This window comes from Rhinopithecus roxellana, chromosome 20, assembly GCF_007565055.1.
Source record: "Rhinopithecus roxellana isolate Shanxi Qingling chromosome 20, ASM756505v1, whole genome shotgun sequence".
Classification (NCBI taxonomy): Eukaryota; Metazoa; Chordata; class Mammalia; order Primates; family Cercopithecidae; genus Rhinopithecus; species Rhinopithecus roxellana.
The window spans coordinates 65698409-65713635 of NC_044568.1; the positions used below are offsets into that span (position 1 = coordinate 65698409).

The following is a 15227-nucleotide window of genomic DNA, read 5'->3' on the forward strand; positions in this document are numbered from 1 at the left end:
GCATACATAAATATTAGGCATATTGCTTGTTAGGTAAATTGCCCCACAATAAGGCAGTCTACATTTTTCCCAATGAGGAGATTTTAAAAAGCATTTCTGGGGCAAGCTTGACAATATAAACTTAAAGGATGTAGGTGAAATAGTCACATGGCTATTTAATTCAGTAATTTAGTTTTACTATGACATTTAAGCCACATGTTATATAAAGTAATATTGGAAGCATTGCTCTCACGAAACTCACATTTCATGACACAGCTTAAACATTTCAAATGCGTCTTTAACATCATTGCATTAATTATCATCAGAACAACTTTTGGATTTAACAGTTTTCCAAAATACGTCATCTTTACTTCCACCTAATGCTATCACTAAGCATTTTCCTACAACTCACAAGTCCCCTTTTACAAAGGATTGAGCAAAGTTGGATTTTACATTTGTTCTTCAAATATATATTCATGTCTCTAAATAAAACTTTCTAAATTGCTAAGTGATATTTAAAGGGTTTGTTGACCAGGACGTCTAACACTTGCACTGTGAGGTCATACCCTGAGGAATGATCACGAGATCCACTTTAAATTGATCTGTTTTACTTCTTTCTTTCCGTTGATCTCTATAACCAGCCATCCACTGATATGATTGCTATCATTTCAGGCTAATGCATCCTTCCCAAATAGTACTTGGTTTTCAAAATTAACTAAACAAGTGTTAACACCATAATTTGAAAGACTTTGCAAGAACTTTAAGACGACTTTCTCTTTGTTGATGAAAAATTTTGTGGGAATAAAACCTTGTCTTTTATTTGGGAATATATGAAAAGAAGATGGCCAAGGGCGTATCAAGAAAACACATATATAAAATGAAGGCAAAGATTGCCATATTAAGGTCAGACAGAATAGGATGCAATGAATATTGGGCACGTGCTATAATACATTTCAGCATTAATTCAGTCTCGTGCATTCCTTTAGCAGAAACTGATTCCATGGATTTTTAAGGTTACTAGAGAAGTAATGCATTACCTGGGGGCGTTTTGTCTCTTGCTATTTCAACTCCTCTTTTTGTCTTCTCGGGTCTCTGGTACAAATGAGAATCATTTCCATTTCTTTCATAATGGGCATCTCTGTCCAAAATGCCATCTATTTGGAAGCCAATACACAATTTATAGGTGATAGTTATGGCTACAAGTCTATAAAACCATCATTACACGCACTTATGTGATAATTAGGAAAACACAAATTAAAAATTCCTATCCAGTTTTTTAAGGACACTAAGAATTCTGCAGTAGCCCTTTTGCTCTGGAGCCTGCTCACATCACATTATGGTGTCCCACATTTCAAATTAAGCCCACTAGTTGGGTCAACACTGAGAAGTTCATTAACCCATTTATGCCCAGTGTTCCATTGTTGGAACACTAAGCTTGTGGAGCTATTTACATCCTACTGCTTAAGGTCATCGCCAGGGTCTGATTTTTCACCAAAAAGTTTGCAACCTCCAGCATAAATGGAAAATTCCATACTAAGTGTAATATTCTCCTTTGTGTTCTTTAACTCTCATTGACAGAGATAAAACAGTTCAGAAGGTGGGTGATAACATTCTTTTTTTGAGATGGAGTTTTTGCTCTGTTGCCCAGGCTGGAGTGCAATGGCGTGATCTTGGCTCACTGCAATCTCCACCTCCCGGGTTCAAGTGATTCTCCTGCCTCAGCCTCCCGAGTAGCTGGGATTACAAGCACGTGTCACCACATCTGGCTAATTTTTGTATTTTTAGTAGAAACGAGGTTTCACCATGTTGGCCAGGTTGGTCTTGAACTCCTGACCTCAGGTAATCTGCCCACCTTGGCCTCCCAAAGTGCTGGGATTACAGGCATGAGCCACCACGCCCAGCTGGCAATAACATTCTTGAACATGCCTCTTTGCATACATGAGTGAGCAAGAGTTTCTCACACACGCTATTGGACATGGCTAGAGAAAATCATAACCACGATGACTATGGCTCTGCTTAAATTCACCATCATGAAGCTCGGGCGGCCTGCCTTCACACTGCCTGGCAGTCATACTGTTTCCACTCTCCCAGGTGACTCCCACTTCCCTCTCTCTACTCAACCTCCAACACCTGGGAGCCTTCCTCAGTCTCATTCTCAGGTCAGGTGATAACCTTGCTTTCTAACTCAAGGAGAATATCAGAGCAATTTAGAGTCCTTCCATGACTCTGACCATCAAATCTAGCTGCCTACCAGCACCTGTACCTGTAGAGAGACAATGCCTTCTCTCATGCTGCTACAAATCTTCCTACTCCTACCCAAAGTGAATCCCTCTAGTTGTTTAGTAGCTCAGATTAAGTACATCATTCCTGCATGCTATTTTTTTCTGTCTTAAAAAAAAAAACCCAACAACTTATAATGGCCTCATGAACTATTGCCCCAGCTGTTTTCTGCTCTTGAGCAAAATTACCTTAAAAACTGTCCAAACTTGTTAGCGCCAATTCTTCTCTCCTCTCCTTCCCTACTTTTAGGGATTGCTTTTTAAAATATTGACAGGCCAGGCGCGGTGGCTCACGCCTGTAATCCCAGCTTTTTGGGAGGCTTAGGAGAGTGTATCACCTCAGGTCAGGGGTTCTAGACCAGCCTGGCCAGGATGGTGAACCCCACCCCCCCCCCCGCCGTCTCTACTAAAAATACAAAAATTAGCCGGGTGCCTGTAACCCCAGCTACTTGGGAGGCTGAGGCAGGAAAATCACTTGAACCTGGGAGGTGGAGGTCGCAGTGAGCCAAGATCGTGCCATTGTACTCCAGCCTGGGCAACAAGAGCGAAACTCCATCTCAAAAACAAAACAAAACAAAAAACAGTTGACGTAAATTGTTTTATAATTGCTTTAGTCTGTTTTGTGCTGCTGTAAGAGAATATCACAAACAGGGTAATTTATCAAGAACAGAAATCTAATTCTCACAGTTCTGCATGCTGGACGTCGAAGATGAAGGCACTGGCACTTGCAGTTGCATGAGGGCTACATCCTCATAAAGTGGGAGGGCAAGAGAAGCCCGCCTTCTGCCAGCTCCTTTTATAAGGACACCTAATCCCATTCACGAGGGAGGAACCCTGTAGGACAACCCACCTCTTAAAGCCCCACCTCTTAATGCAGTCACATTGGCAACACCTGTTTTGGAAGCGGCATATTCAAACCATAGCAATAATTATGGCAAACACTGAAAGAGTTCCTATGCTGAACTATAAAACCAGGTACATTTTGAAAGGTCTCATTTCCATCTTCATCCTTTCTGCCCTGTTTTCTCTCTCTCCCATAGGTAACCATTTCCATTAGTTTTTGTTTCTCCTTCTGTTATATTTATATGTACATGTATGTATATAGGCAAATATATATGTTCTGTACCTTTATTATCCACTAAAAAAAATCCATCATAGAGATAACCCCACTGCAGTATATGGAGATCGTTGTTATTTGCTTTTTACAACCAGTTCCTTCTTGATGGGCATGTGGATTATTCCTACTTTTTTGCTATCACAGAGAGCTACAATAAATAGCCTTATGCGTGCATCTTTTTGTACTTTTGCTGGTTTGACTTTGGGATAGTTTCCTAGCAGTGGACACTGGTTCAAGGGTAGATGTATATGTAATTTTGCTAGATATTGCTGAATTCTCCTTTATTTATAAACACATAGAGATATTTTACTGCATTCTCACTAGCAGTTTATGAGAGTACCTATTTTCTTAAGGCCTTGCCAACGGAATATGTTGTTAAGTTTGTGGATTTATGCCAATCTGATAAATGGGAAAGGGTATCTCAGTTTGTTTTTAATTTGCATTACTCTATTTTTTTTTTGGCAAGAATACTGTGTAAGTGATATGTACGCTTACATCAGGGCATTTTTCTTTTTTAAAAATGTAACTTATTATTTTGAGATAATTGTATATTCACATGCAGATGTAAGAGAAAATGCAGAGAGATGCCTGTATCCAGTTTCCAAGGGTAACATCTTGCAAGGGTAACAAGAGGATATGGACACGGATACAGTCATGTCAAAATTTTTTTTTAGTTGCTGTAAGAATCCCTCACATTGACCCCCCCCCCCTTTTTTTTTGTTTTGTTTTTTTATGAGACAGAGTCTCACTCTGTCACCAGGCTGGAGTGCAGTGCAGTGGTGCAATCTTGGCTCAGTGCAACCTCTGACTCCCAGGTTCAAGCCATTCTCCTGCCTCAGCCTCCTGAGTACCTGGGACTACAGGTGCGTGCCACCACGCCTGGCTAATTTTTGTATTTTTAGTAGAGACTGGGGTTTCACTATGGTGGCCAGGATGGTCTCGATTTCTTGACCTCGTGATCCACCTGCCTTGGCCTCCCAAAGTGCTGGGATTACAGGTGTGAGTCACTGTGCCCGGCCCACATTGCCCTTTTATAGCCATGCCTACTTCCTTCCTGCCCCCATGCCCTTCTTAGACCCCGACAACCACTAATCTGTTCTCCATTTCTATCATGTTATCATTTCAAGAATGCTCAATAAATGGCACCATAGAGTACATCACATTTTGAGATTGGCTTTGTTCACTTGGCAGAATTCTCTGGAGATTGCTATGTGTATCAATAGTTTGTTTCTTTTTATTACTGAATTGGACTCCATGGAATCCAATTCAACAATCAGAGGGATTCACTTTGGGTAGGAGTACGAAGGTGTGTAGCAGCATGAGAGAAGGCATTATCTTGCTACAGGAACAGGTGCTGGTAGGTGGCTAGATTCGGCAGTCTGAGCCTTGGACAGACTCCAAATTGCTTTGATTTTCTCCTTGAGTTAGAAAGCAAGGTTATCACCTGACCTGAGAATGAGACTGAGGGAGGCTCCCAGTTGTTGGAGGCTGAGTGGAGAGAGGGAAGTGGGAAAGAGTCACCAGGGAGGGTGGAAACAGTGTGACTGCCATGGCTGGATCATTCACCTGTTGACAGACATCTGAATTGTTTCCAGTTTTGTTCTATTATGAATAAAGCTGCTATAAGCATCTATATACATATTTTTATGTGAGCACAGGTTTTCTCTTTCTGCGATAAATGCCCAGCAACTGCTCGATTGTATGGTAGTTTTTTTTTTTTTTTTTTTTTTAAAGAAATCACCAAGGCCGGGCACAGTAGCTTAATCCTGTAATCCTAGCATTTTGAGAGGCTGAGGTGGGAGGATTGCTTGAGTCCAGGAGTTCGAGACAAGCCTGGGCAACATAACAAGACCCCCATCTCCATATAAAAAAATAAATAAATAGGCTGGGCGTGGTGGCTCACACCTGTAATCCCAGCACTTTGGGAGGCTGAGGCAGGCGAATCACCTGAGGTTGGGAGTTCGAGACCGGCCTGACCAACATGGAGAAACCCTCATCTCTACTAAAAATACAAAATTAGCCAGGCATGATGGCACATGCCTGTAATCCCAGCTACTCAGGAGGCTGAGGCAGGAGAATCGCTTGAACCCGGGAGGCGGAGGTTGCGGTGAGCCGAGATCACGCCACAGCACTCCAGCCTGGGCGACAAGAGCAAAACTCCATCTTGGAAAAAATAAATAAATACAACAACTACACACACAAAAATGCATACATACACACAGAGCTTAATCCTGATCTACTTCTGCAGAAGCGAACCTCAGATAACAGTCCTGTCACCCTTCGCCTTCTCATCTTCCTCTGCCGTATTATTTTCTCCTCCTTCTCTTTCCCATCCTTCCCTTGGAAGCCCAAATGCTGACTGAATTGTGAGTGTGCGTGTGGAAAATGGTGTCACGAATACAATTTCTTTCACACTCTGCCTAAGTCAAAACACAAGGAGAACATCAAGGTGCAACTCTTTCAACTCCCAGTGGGGATGGATAAGGGAGTCACTCTAGATGAGTTTCTCATGCTAATCAGTATCATGAAAATCAAAAGCCCTGTATCATCCCATGGTCTACCACTCACAGATTATTTAACCAATACTCTCACATGCACTCCTTATTTAGAATTAGTTTTTAAAATGTAGGTCTTTGGCAGCATAACTTTATCACTTACCAGTCTGGCAAATGAAATAGTGTCTCAGGAAGCACTTGCCCTCTTTGGATGAGATCCGATTGACGTTTCTGGACAGGTAGGTGCAGCTGGGGGGCTTTGGGGCCCCGTGGGCTGCAACATCTGCTGAGTGGAGATCAGACCCAGGTGAGCCTTATACTTGAAAGTCAGGCTTTTAGATTTATTTTTTATTATTGTTTTCAAGACAGAGTCTCACTTTCTCGCCCAGGCTGGAGTGCAGTGGTGCAATCTCCGCTCACTGCAACCTCTGCCTCCCGGGTTCCAGTAATTCTCCTGCCTCAGCCTCCCAAGTAGCTGGGATTACAGGCACCCGCCACCACGCCTGGCTAATTTTTGTATTTTTAGTAGAGATGGGGTTTCACCATGTTGGCCAGGCTGGTCTCGAACTCTTGACCTCAGGTGATCCATCCACCTCCGCCTTCCAAAGTGCTCGGATTACAGGCGTGAGCCACTGCGCCCGCCTTGCCAGGCATTTTTAAAAAGTAAATATGAAAGCCAAATTTGGTTGGCTTCCAATAGATAAAAATGTAGAATTTCCTCCCATACATTATAGTTTATTTTTTTCGTATGTGTTCCTTACCATGAGGCTTAGTATTACTTTACCTACACATTAATGAGGATGATGAGAATGATATAATAATGGCTTGGATTTGTCTCTAAAACTTCAAGATTATGGTGCATAGCTTTGAAAACATTGTAAGAAAGACAACAGGTAGATAATTTTCCTCTTAGTTTTGTGTTAGAAAACTTGGAGATCAGAATAATGAAGAGATGTTTATTAGGAAAAAAAATGACCATCAAAGGTTTCTGTCTTTCGAACCTAGCACAATTCTTTTAGTGGAAGGTTAGCTAAGTTAACTTTAGATGGGTTCTAGGAAAAATCGCATCACTTTTGCTACACGGACAAATCGAAGGCTGTAGCACAAAATGGAAATATTTCAGAGGAAAGATGGTAATGAAGTAAAGTGACTGGTTTTTCTGTGTACAAAAGCAGAAAGATTAAGATTTTCTTTTCTTTTTTTCTGTCCCAGAATAAAATATAAGAAAGTTTCCTTCGTAAACACCAAACCCTAGAGTCTTACCTGGGTATTTTTCATCTTGATGCTTTTTCAGTGGCATTACATTTTGCCCAATCCACCACTTCTTTCCTTCTTCCAGAAAGTCCCGGATGAGATCTTGAACTTCCTGCTTCCAAATGTCAGCTAGGAATCCTCTCTGCCCCTGACAGTAATGCTCTGCTTCCTCAAAGCTGCAGTGAATTCTGTTAAACTGGTAACAATTATTTTGCCTATGTGGCCCTGGGCTGTTTAGTTCACTTCCTAGAATGATACTTGTTCTGATGTATAACCAAAGCCAGCTTCCTCCTTTAAAGAACATGTTCTCTGAATTGCAGCAAGAGAAAGTGTGGGGGTTTAGCAGCTGCCTGATCCTTTAAATATATATATTGACGGGTTTGTCTTATTAGTGTTCTTCTTTTATGAGTTGGGAACAATTTACCAAGGATACAAAAGGTTTTGTTTTGAGGACCCAGGTGCAGTTCCTACAAGCTGAAAACAAATAGCAGAGATCAATAAAGCAATGGCCCTTTGTGTCTGGGGCCCCACCATCTGTGTCTACCTACTAAATATGACTTTAGCAAGTAGAGATAGATTATAAAGCTGAGTCTAAACTGCACTGGGTAGAGGATGATGAATATCTAACATCTAAGTTATTGTGGCTAAAAATTAATAAGTATAGCTTTTCTTTTCTGAGACAGGGTCTCATTCTGTTGCCCAGGCTGGAGTGCAGTGGCATGATCTCAGCTCACTGCAGCCTCGACCTCCCAGGCTCAAGTGATCAATCCTCCCACCTCAGCCTCTTGAGTAGCTGGGACTATAGGAGCGCACCACTACACCCACCTAATTCTTCTTCTTTTTTTTTTTTAGAGATAGTGTCTTGCTGTGTTGCCCAGGGTGGTCTCGAATTGCTGGGCTCAAGACATCTGCTCGCCTCGGCCTCCCAAAGTTGGGGAATTACAGGTGTGAGCCACCACACTCAGCCATATATATATATATATATATATATTTTTTTTTTTTTTTGAGATGGAGTCTTGCTCTGTGGCCCGGGCTGGAGTGCAGTGGCCGGATCTCAGCTCACTGCAAGCTCCGCCTCCCGGGTTCACGCCATTCTCCTGCCTCAGCCTCCCGAGTAGCTGGGACTACAGGCGCCCGCCACCTCGCCCGGCTAGTTTTTTGTATTTTTTTAGTAGAGACAGGGTTTCACCATGTTAGCCAGGATGATCTCGATCTCCTGACCTCGTGATCCGCCCACCTCGGCCTCCCAAAGTGCTGGGATTACAGGCTTGAGCCACCGTGCCCGGCCCATATATATATATATATATATTTTAAAGAAAATCATTCTTGCAGACCCTCTAGGATTGATTTTTTTTTTTTTCTTTGAGACAGAGTTTTGCTCTTGCTGCCCAGGCTGGAGTGCAATTGTGCCATCTCAGCTCATTGCAACCTCCGCCTCCTGGGTTCAAGCGATTCTCCTGCCTCAGCCTCCTAAGTAGCTGGAATTACAGGCATGTGCCACCACACCCGGCTAATTTTGTATTTTTAGTAGAGATGGAGTTTCACCATGTTGGTCAGACTGGTCTCAAATTCCTAACCTCAGGTGATCCACCTACTTTGGCCTCCCAGAGTGCTGGGATTACAGATGTGAGCCACTGCACCTGGCCTCATTTTTAAAAAAAGTAAATTGCATTGTGTATATTTAAGGCACACAGCATGATGTTATGGGATACATATAGATATTAAGAAGGTTACTATAGTAAAACAAACATATTCAACACCTCACATTAGTTACCCACTTTTTTTGGTTTTTGTGGCAAGAGCAGCTAAAATCTTATCCAGCATGAATCCTGTCTACTGTATGGTTTTATTACCTGTAGTCCTCAAGTTGTACATTAAATCTCTCGACTTGTTCATCCTACATCTCTGCTACCACCAGGACTGATTTAAATTACTGTATTCTGTCTCTTAAGTACATGCAAACAGAACTAGACATAAACTCTTTTTTTTTTTTTTTTTTGATATGGGGTCTCATTATGCCACCCAGGCCGGAGGGCAGTAGCATGATCATAGCTCAGTGCACACTTGAACTCCTGGACTCAAACAATCCTCTCACCCTGGCTTCTCAAACTGCAGGTGTGAGCCACCGCCCCTGGTTCATGAACTTTATCTTAAAGCTCTTACACAGTCATAAAAACCAAACAATATTAAATGGAAGAATGAATACAAAGTAAATACTGAAAACCAATGAGATCCAAGTTTTGCCAAGTTCAATAGCAGACAAACAGGGTTCTGGCCTATGACTACTCAGGTTCCTTTGAATCTGGCATGCATGCTATTTTATGATATGGGGAGGATTCAGTTCTGATAACACGTTTCTTTATTTGACTCACTAAAAAAACAAAACAAAAAAGCAACAAAAAAACCCTTTGTTCACACAGCAGGTCATTTGGTCTCCACCTGTTGCATACCCACCCCGTGGATTACAGCTGGTTCTTTCTTGGTGCCAAAAAGTGATCATAAACTCAAGCAAATGTGGGCACTGAACCGCCTGGCAGGTTTCAGGGTTAAGATGGTTATCCAGATAGTGCAAATGATGCTTATGTTACTCTAAAAATCAGTGCAGAAGTGGCCACCAATATTGTGAAATTCTCTAAAACACAGACTGCAAGAATACATCCTGTTTGGAAAACACTGCAGTAATCAGCCAAGGCCGGTGGCTCGCACCTGTAATCCCAGCGCTTTGGGAGGCCGAGGTGGGCAGATCACTTGAGGTCAGGAGCTCAAGACCAGCCTGGCCAACATGGTGAAACCCCGTCTCTACTAAAAAAACAAAAATTAGCTGGGCGTGGTGGCCCGTGCCTGTAATCCCAGCTACTCGGGAGGCTGAGGCAGTAGGATCACTTGAACCAGTTGGTGGAGGTTGCAGTGAGCTGAGATAGAGCCACCGCACTCCAGCCTGGGCGACAAAGCAAGACTCTGTCTCAAAAAAAAGCCCCAAAACCAAAAAAACCAAAACACTGCAGCAATCAAATGAAAGATAAATACAGTATGATCCTCACTTTCAAAAAGTCCAATTAAGGAAGAAAAGGCATAATAATTGTAATTAATATAGGCAGTGAAGATTGCCAGCCTAGAGGGACAGCTTAGGTGCTGCTGTGAAGGTTCAGATAAGGAAGAAATTATTTCCAGCTTTTGGAATGAACACATAAAGATGGCAATATTTAGACAGATGAAATGGACATCTCGGCAGAGGAGTCGCTGTGAATAAATACACAGAGGTGGGAAAGTGGAAGGTATTGATAAAGAGAAAGAAATACGTGTGTGTGTGTGTGTGTGTGTGTGTGTGTGTGTGTGTGTAGGGGGTACTTGGTGGAATAGTAGTGGGAACTGTAACCAGAAAATAGGAGTGTTTCCAATGCCAAGAAAAAGGGTTTGCAGTTTATTTGGAAGTTTTCTGAGCAGAGTAGTCCACCCTTACAAGAGTGTGTGGCAATGGAATCATCTGGATGCGGGATGCTTTTGTTTTCAAAGTTCACAGAGCCTTAACTTCTAAACATCTTTATATACGTACAAAAATAAATACACGATACATCCACACATATGTTTCAAGCTTTTTTTCCAGATTAAAAAATACTTTATTATAACATTTAAAATTGCAGAACGTCAGGCTGAATATCATTAGACACATACACAAAACCATTAATTTCTAAAGTCATCTTCTATACCCTTTCAAAATTTGTCCAATGAATTATGCCTCAGGGAATTTTCCAGTTCAACCCCATACTTAAATGGAAACACTAGCCTTTTGGTTTTGCCCACAGTTCCAAAGTGCTATTACAGGTGGAGTATATGCTGCAGGAGGTCATTCTTGCTGCTGTGGGTGTGAGTAAAATGTCCATCTGTATGCCTCTAGTCCTGCAGGCTTTGTTCTCTTTCTCCTTGTTTTGTCTCCTTCTACAGAGGTTGCCTTACATACTGCAATCAAAAGACATCTTCTGCTCAGAATCACAACAGATAGTGAAAGGTTCAAGTGAGAAGTAATGTTATACAGTAAGTTACTGAATTTACAATGAGAAACTGAACTCTGGGGTTACAACTCAAATATGATTTCAAGGTAAAGAAAATAATTACTTGGCTGGCTGGTGAAATGCTTAGTTCCTTCTAAAATCATAATTGCAATATGGACTTCTGCTTCATGCTGCATCCCAAGGCACCAATGAGGTAACCTACATCTCCCAAATGATCAACAGAGCATTCCTTCCTATTTTACCCTCAGTGCTGAGAAATGACTCCTGAGCCCAGAAGTTGTTGCACAGGTGACTTGGGTGACCTGGTGCTCAGGCAACAACTGCCACAGGCCCCACCTTGATGAACACCATCGATTTATTTAAATATGGCGATACTAAGATGGAGTCCCCTGCTCAGAGGAAGCAAGGACGTAAAAGCTGGGACAGGCTGCGCGCAGGGTCACTATACTAACAGACCCAGATGACACGATGGAATGTGAATACTGAAGCCAACAATCTTCTGGAAATCTCTTTTTCAAAACTCATACACCATTTTTTCTCACCGGGAAATCAGGGACAGGGAAACATTCGCATAATTACCCATCAACATGTTCTTAACAGAAGTGAAGATTATTTTAAGAATATGAAAAGTGTTTCAAGACACCTGTTTTCAGGGATAGACCACAGCAACAGAAGTACTTTTCAGAGTTAGTTCGTTTTAAAGTCTATCTCAAGAACAAGGGCAGCTGGCTTTCACAAGGTACCAAGACATGTGCTAGCCAAAACATTTTCACTTTAAGTTATATGCAGTCAAGTTCAACTATTTTATACATATCTGATCCTTTTCTGTCAGCAAAAAAGGTAAAATTTTTTTAAAACTCCAAAATCAATCATTTCTGGGTAGGATGAAGGTAGAATTTTGGTTGTATTTTATACTTCAGAACACAGATGAAACCAAAAGGTCTGCAATTGTCTCTACATTCACATCTTTCAAAGGTCCTTTTCTCCTTTTACATGAATTCATCTGAATCACTGCCATCCTGATTCGAAGACATATTTTCAACTTTCATTTGTGATGAACAGCTCCTAAGTTCATCCATTTCTCTCTTCTTCATTTTTTCTTTTTCTCTTTTTCATTTCCTGAATTTGGGCTTCTTTCTCATTCCTCTCTTCACAATCTCTGCGTTCTTTCTCTGCTGCTAGGTCTGGGAACTGCTCCACTTTGCTTTTTTCTAATCGGTTTAGGATCTCATTTACTTTCTTCTCCATTGTCACAATTTTTACATCCTTCTGCCTGTGAAATACTCTCTGCCTGCCCCACATACACGTCAGCTGTTTTCTTCAGATTAGACCACGGCATATATACCACATTAATGTTGTTCATCTTGCAGCCTTGAATGCTATTGGCCTTCACAAGGTGGGCACAGTCCATCAGCACTTCCTTTGGAATGTCTTCTATATTCTCTCCCTTGTGCAACCGAAGGTATACATGAGTCAAAGAGAGTTTGGCCACATGAAACCAGATATCTTGAGGCCAATCATGCTTGATCAGATCTTCATGATGATTTATGGGTTAGTAGGAGAGATATAAAACCCAAGGGCAAGCGTGGTGGCTCACGCCTGTAATCCCAGCACTTTGGGAGGCTGAGGAAGGTGGATCACAAGGCCAGGAGATCCAGATCATTCTGGCCAAAATGGTAAAACCCTGTCTCTATTTCACATTTATTCTTTCCCATGTAAATAGTGCAGGCAGATGAATTAACGCTGCTGCTGGTGAAGTAGAACACCACGATCCTGGCGGCGGTGCAGGGACTCCAGCACGGAGCAGCTGTGCTCAACTGTGACGGCCGCCTGGTCCCTGGAACTCTCCTCTTTTTTTTTTTTTTAACCCATTATGGAAACTTTTTAACGTGATTTTTGTACATAAGGAGTATGAGAGTAACCCTTTTACAAAGAAACTAATTTACTAGAACAAACAATGACAAAACTGAACTGATATTTGATGTGAATCCACAGGAGTTTAAGCTTCAAATCCAGCCAAGAAGTTTGTTACAATCTCCGTCAGCTTTGCATCTGAGTCTTCTGAGATCTTTCCGTCAGCCCTGATAGTGCCCAGCAGGGCTTAGTGCTGGCTGACAACATGAGACAAGAAAGCATTCTCAAATTTTGTAATCTTGCTGGGCTCCAGTTTATCACGAAACCCCCTTTACACCCACATAGATAACAGCCACTTGTTCTTCAGTAACCATGGGAGAACACTGTCCTTGCTTCAGCAACTCAGATGCACACCACGACTCAAAAGTTGAGTGGGAGCATTGAGGTCAGAACCAAACTGGGCTACTCAGGAGGCTGAGGCAGGAGAATGGCACGAATCTGGGAGGTGGAGCTTGTAGTGAGCCCAGATTGCACCATTGCACTCCAGCCTGGGCAACAGAGCAAGATTCTGTCTCAAAAAAAAAAAAAAAAAAAAAAAATCACCGCAGTAAACCACACTCCAACAGGGCTGCACACTCAGGGTCTTGATTAGAAACAGTAACCTCATGATACTGAGCCAATTCCAGCTTCATGGTACCTGCTGCCTGCTTCATAGTCCTGGTTTGGGCAGCAGATCCAACACAAGGCATACACAGATCAATGTTAATGGCAGAGCGGATATCTTAGTAGAACAATTCTGTTTCCAAGAAGATATGTCTGTCAGTGATGGAAATGACATTCGCTGGAATGTAAGCCGACACATCACCAGCCTGTGTTTCTATGACTGGCAAAGCAGTCAAGGAGCCACCACCAAAAGCATTGTTCATTTTGGCTGCTCTCTCCAGCAACCTGGAGTGTAGGCAGAACACATCACCAGGACAGGCCTCACGACCAGGCGGTCGGTGGAGCAACGGAGACATCTGACAGTAAGCAACAGCCTGTTTGGGTAAGTCGTCATAGATGATCAAAGTATATTTGCCATCGTCTCTAAAATACTCTCCCATGGAACAGTCAGAGTAAGGAGCCAGGTACTGAAGTGGGGCAGCACCTGAGGCCATCGCTGACACCACAATGGTGTATTTCATGGCATCTGCATCTGTAAGTCTCTTCACCAACTGAGCAACAGTGGATCTCTTTCAACCAATAGCAACATAGATACAGTACAGTTTCTTCTTTTCTTCAGATCTAACATTGAAACGTTTTTGGTTAATGATAGTGTCAATAGCAATTGAGGTTTTCCCAGTCCGTTGGCCACCAATAATCAGTTCATGCTGACCATGACCAATTGGCACCAAGTTATCCACAGCCTTAATGCCAGTCAGCACTGGTTCCTACGCTGAAGTTCGAGGAATGATTCTGGGGGCTTTCAGACCAACTCGCCTATGGGTCTTGGAACCCACTGGACCCTTTCCATCAGTAGCATTACCAAGAGCATCAGCTACATGACCCAATAGCTCCTCACTGACTGGAATGTTCACCATGGCTCCTGTCCTCTTCACTATACTTCTTTCCTTAGTTTATTATTTTCAAACACTACACCACCAACATTGTCAGGTTCCAAGTTCAAGGACATATCCTTTAAGCCTGAAGGAAACTCTACCATTTCTTCTGCTTGAACATTCCTCGGCCCATGTACACGGACAATACCATCACCAATAGTTAAGACACGCCCAGTTTCTTCAAGGTCAACAGAGGTATCAGTTCCAAGAATACGCTCTTCAAGAATAGAGGACATCTCAGCAGTCCCAGTCTTCTGAAGATGAGTGTTAGAGGCATGGAGGTTCCTTGCAGCAATGCAAGATGAACCCAAAGCATTTCTGGAGACCAGTCCCGCCCACCGAGGGAGGTCGCAGGCCACGGCCTCTGTGACACACACGGACAGCATCTTTGCAGTTTCTCCACAGGTGACACTTCCACAGTCGCAGCCTCCGGACTGGCTGGGACCATTTCAAGCATTTTTAAATGAAATCTGATGTTGATGAAATCTCTGAAAGTCAAATCAGGTATCTTACACAGTGCTGTAATTTCATTTCAATCCTTTTCATAAAGGGTAAAGTACTTGTATATACTCTTTCAATACATGCTTTATCTAAGACACAAGCACTCTATCAATAAAAGTTTTAAACGATCGAAAAGTTGG

At 42.4% G+C, this 15227-nt stretch overlaps 1 protein-coding gene and 2 pseudogenes across 1 annotated transcript in view; all 3 read right to left on the reverse strand.

Moving 5' to 3' along the window:
* The window catches only part of PKD1L3 (polycystin 1 like 3, transient receptor potential channel interacting), an 88119-nt gene extending 80691 nt beyond the window's left edge, over positions 1-7428 (reverse strand). The window contains 3 exon segments of the mRNA XM_010354081.2: positions 1017-1133; positions 6034-6156; positions 7134-7428. Coding sequence (XP_010352383.1) covers positions 1017-1133; positions 6034-6156; positions 7134-7428 — 535 coding nt within the window.
* Positions 7429-12015: 4587 nt separating this feature from the next.
* On the reverse strand, positions 12016-13038 carry LOC104654788 (annotated as a pseudogene).
* Positions 13039-13133: 95 nt separating this feature from the next.
* Positions 13134-14972, reverse strand: LOC104654784 (annotated as a pseudogene).
* Between the last annotated feature and the right edge of the window lie 255 nt (positions 14973-15227).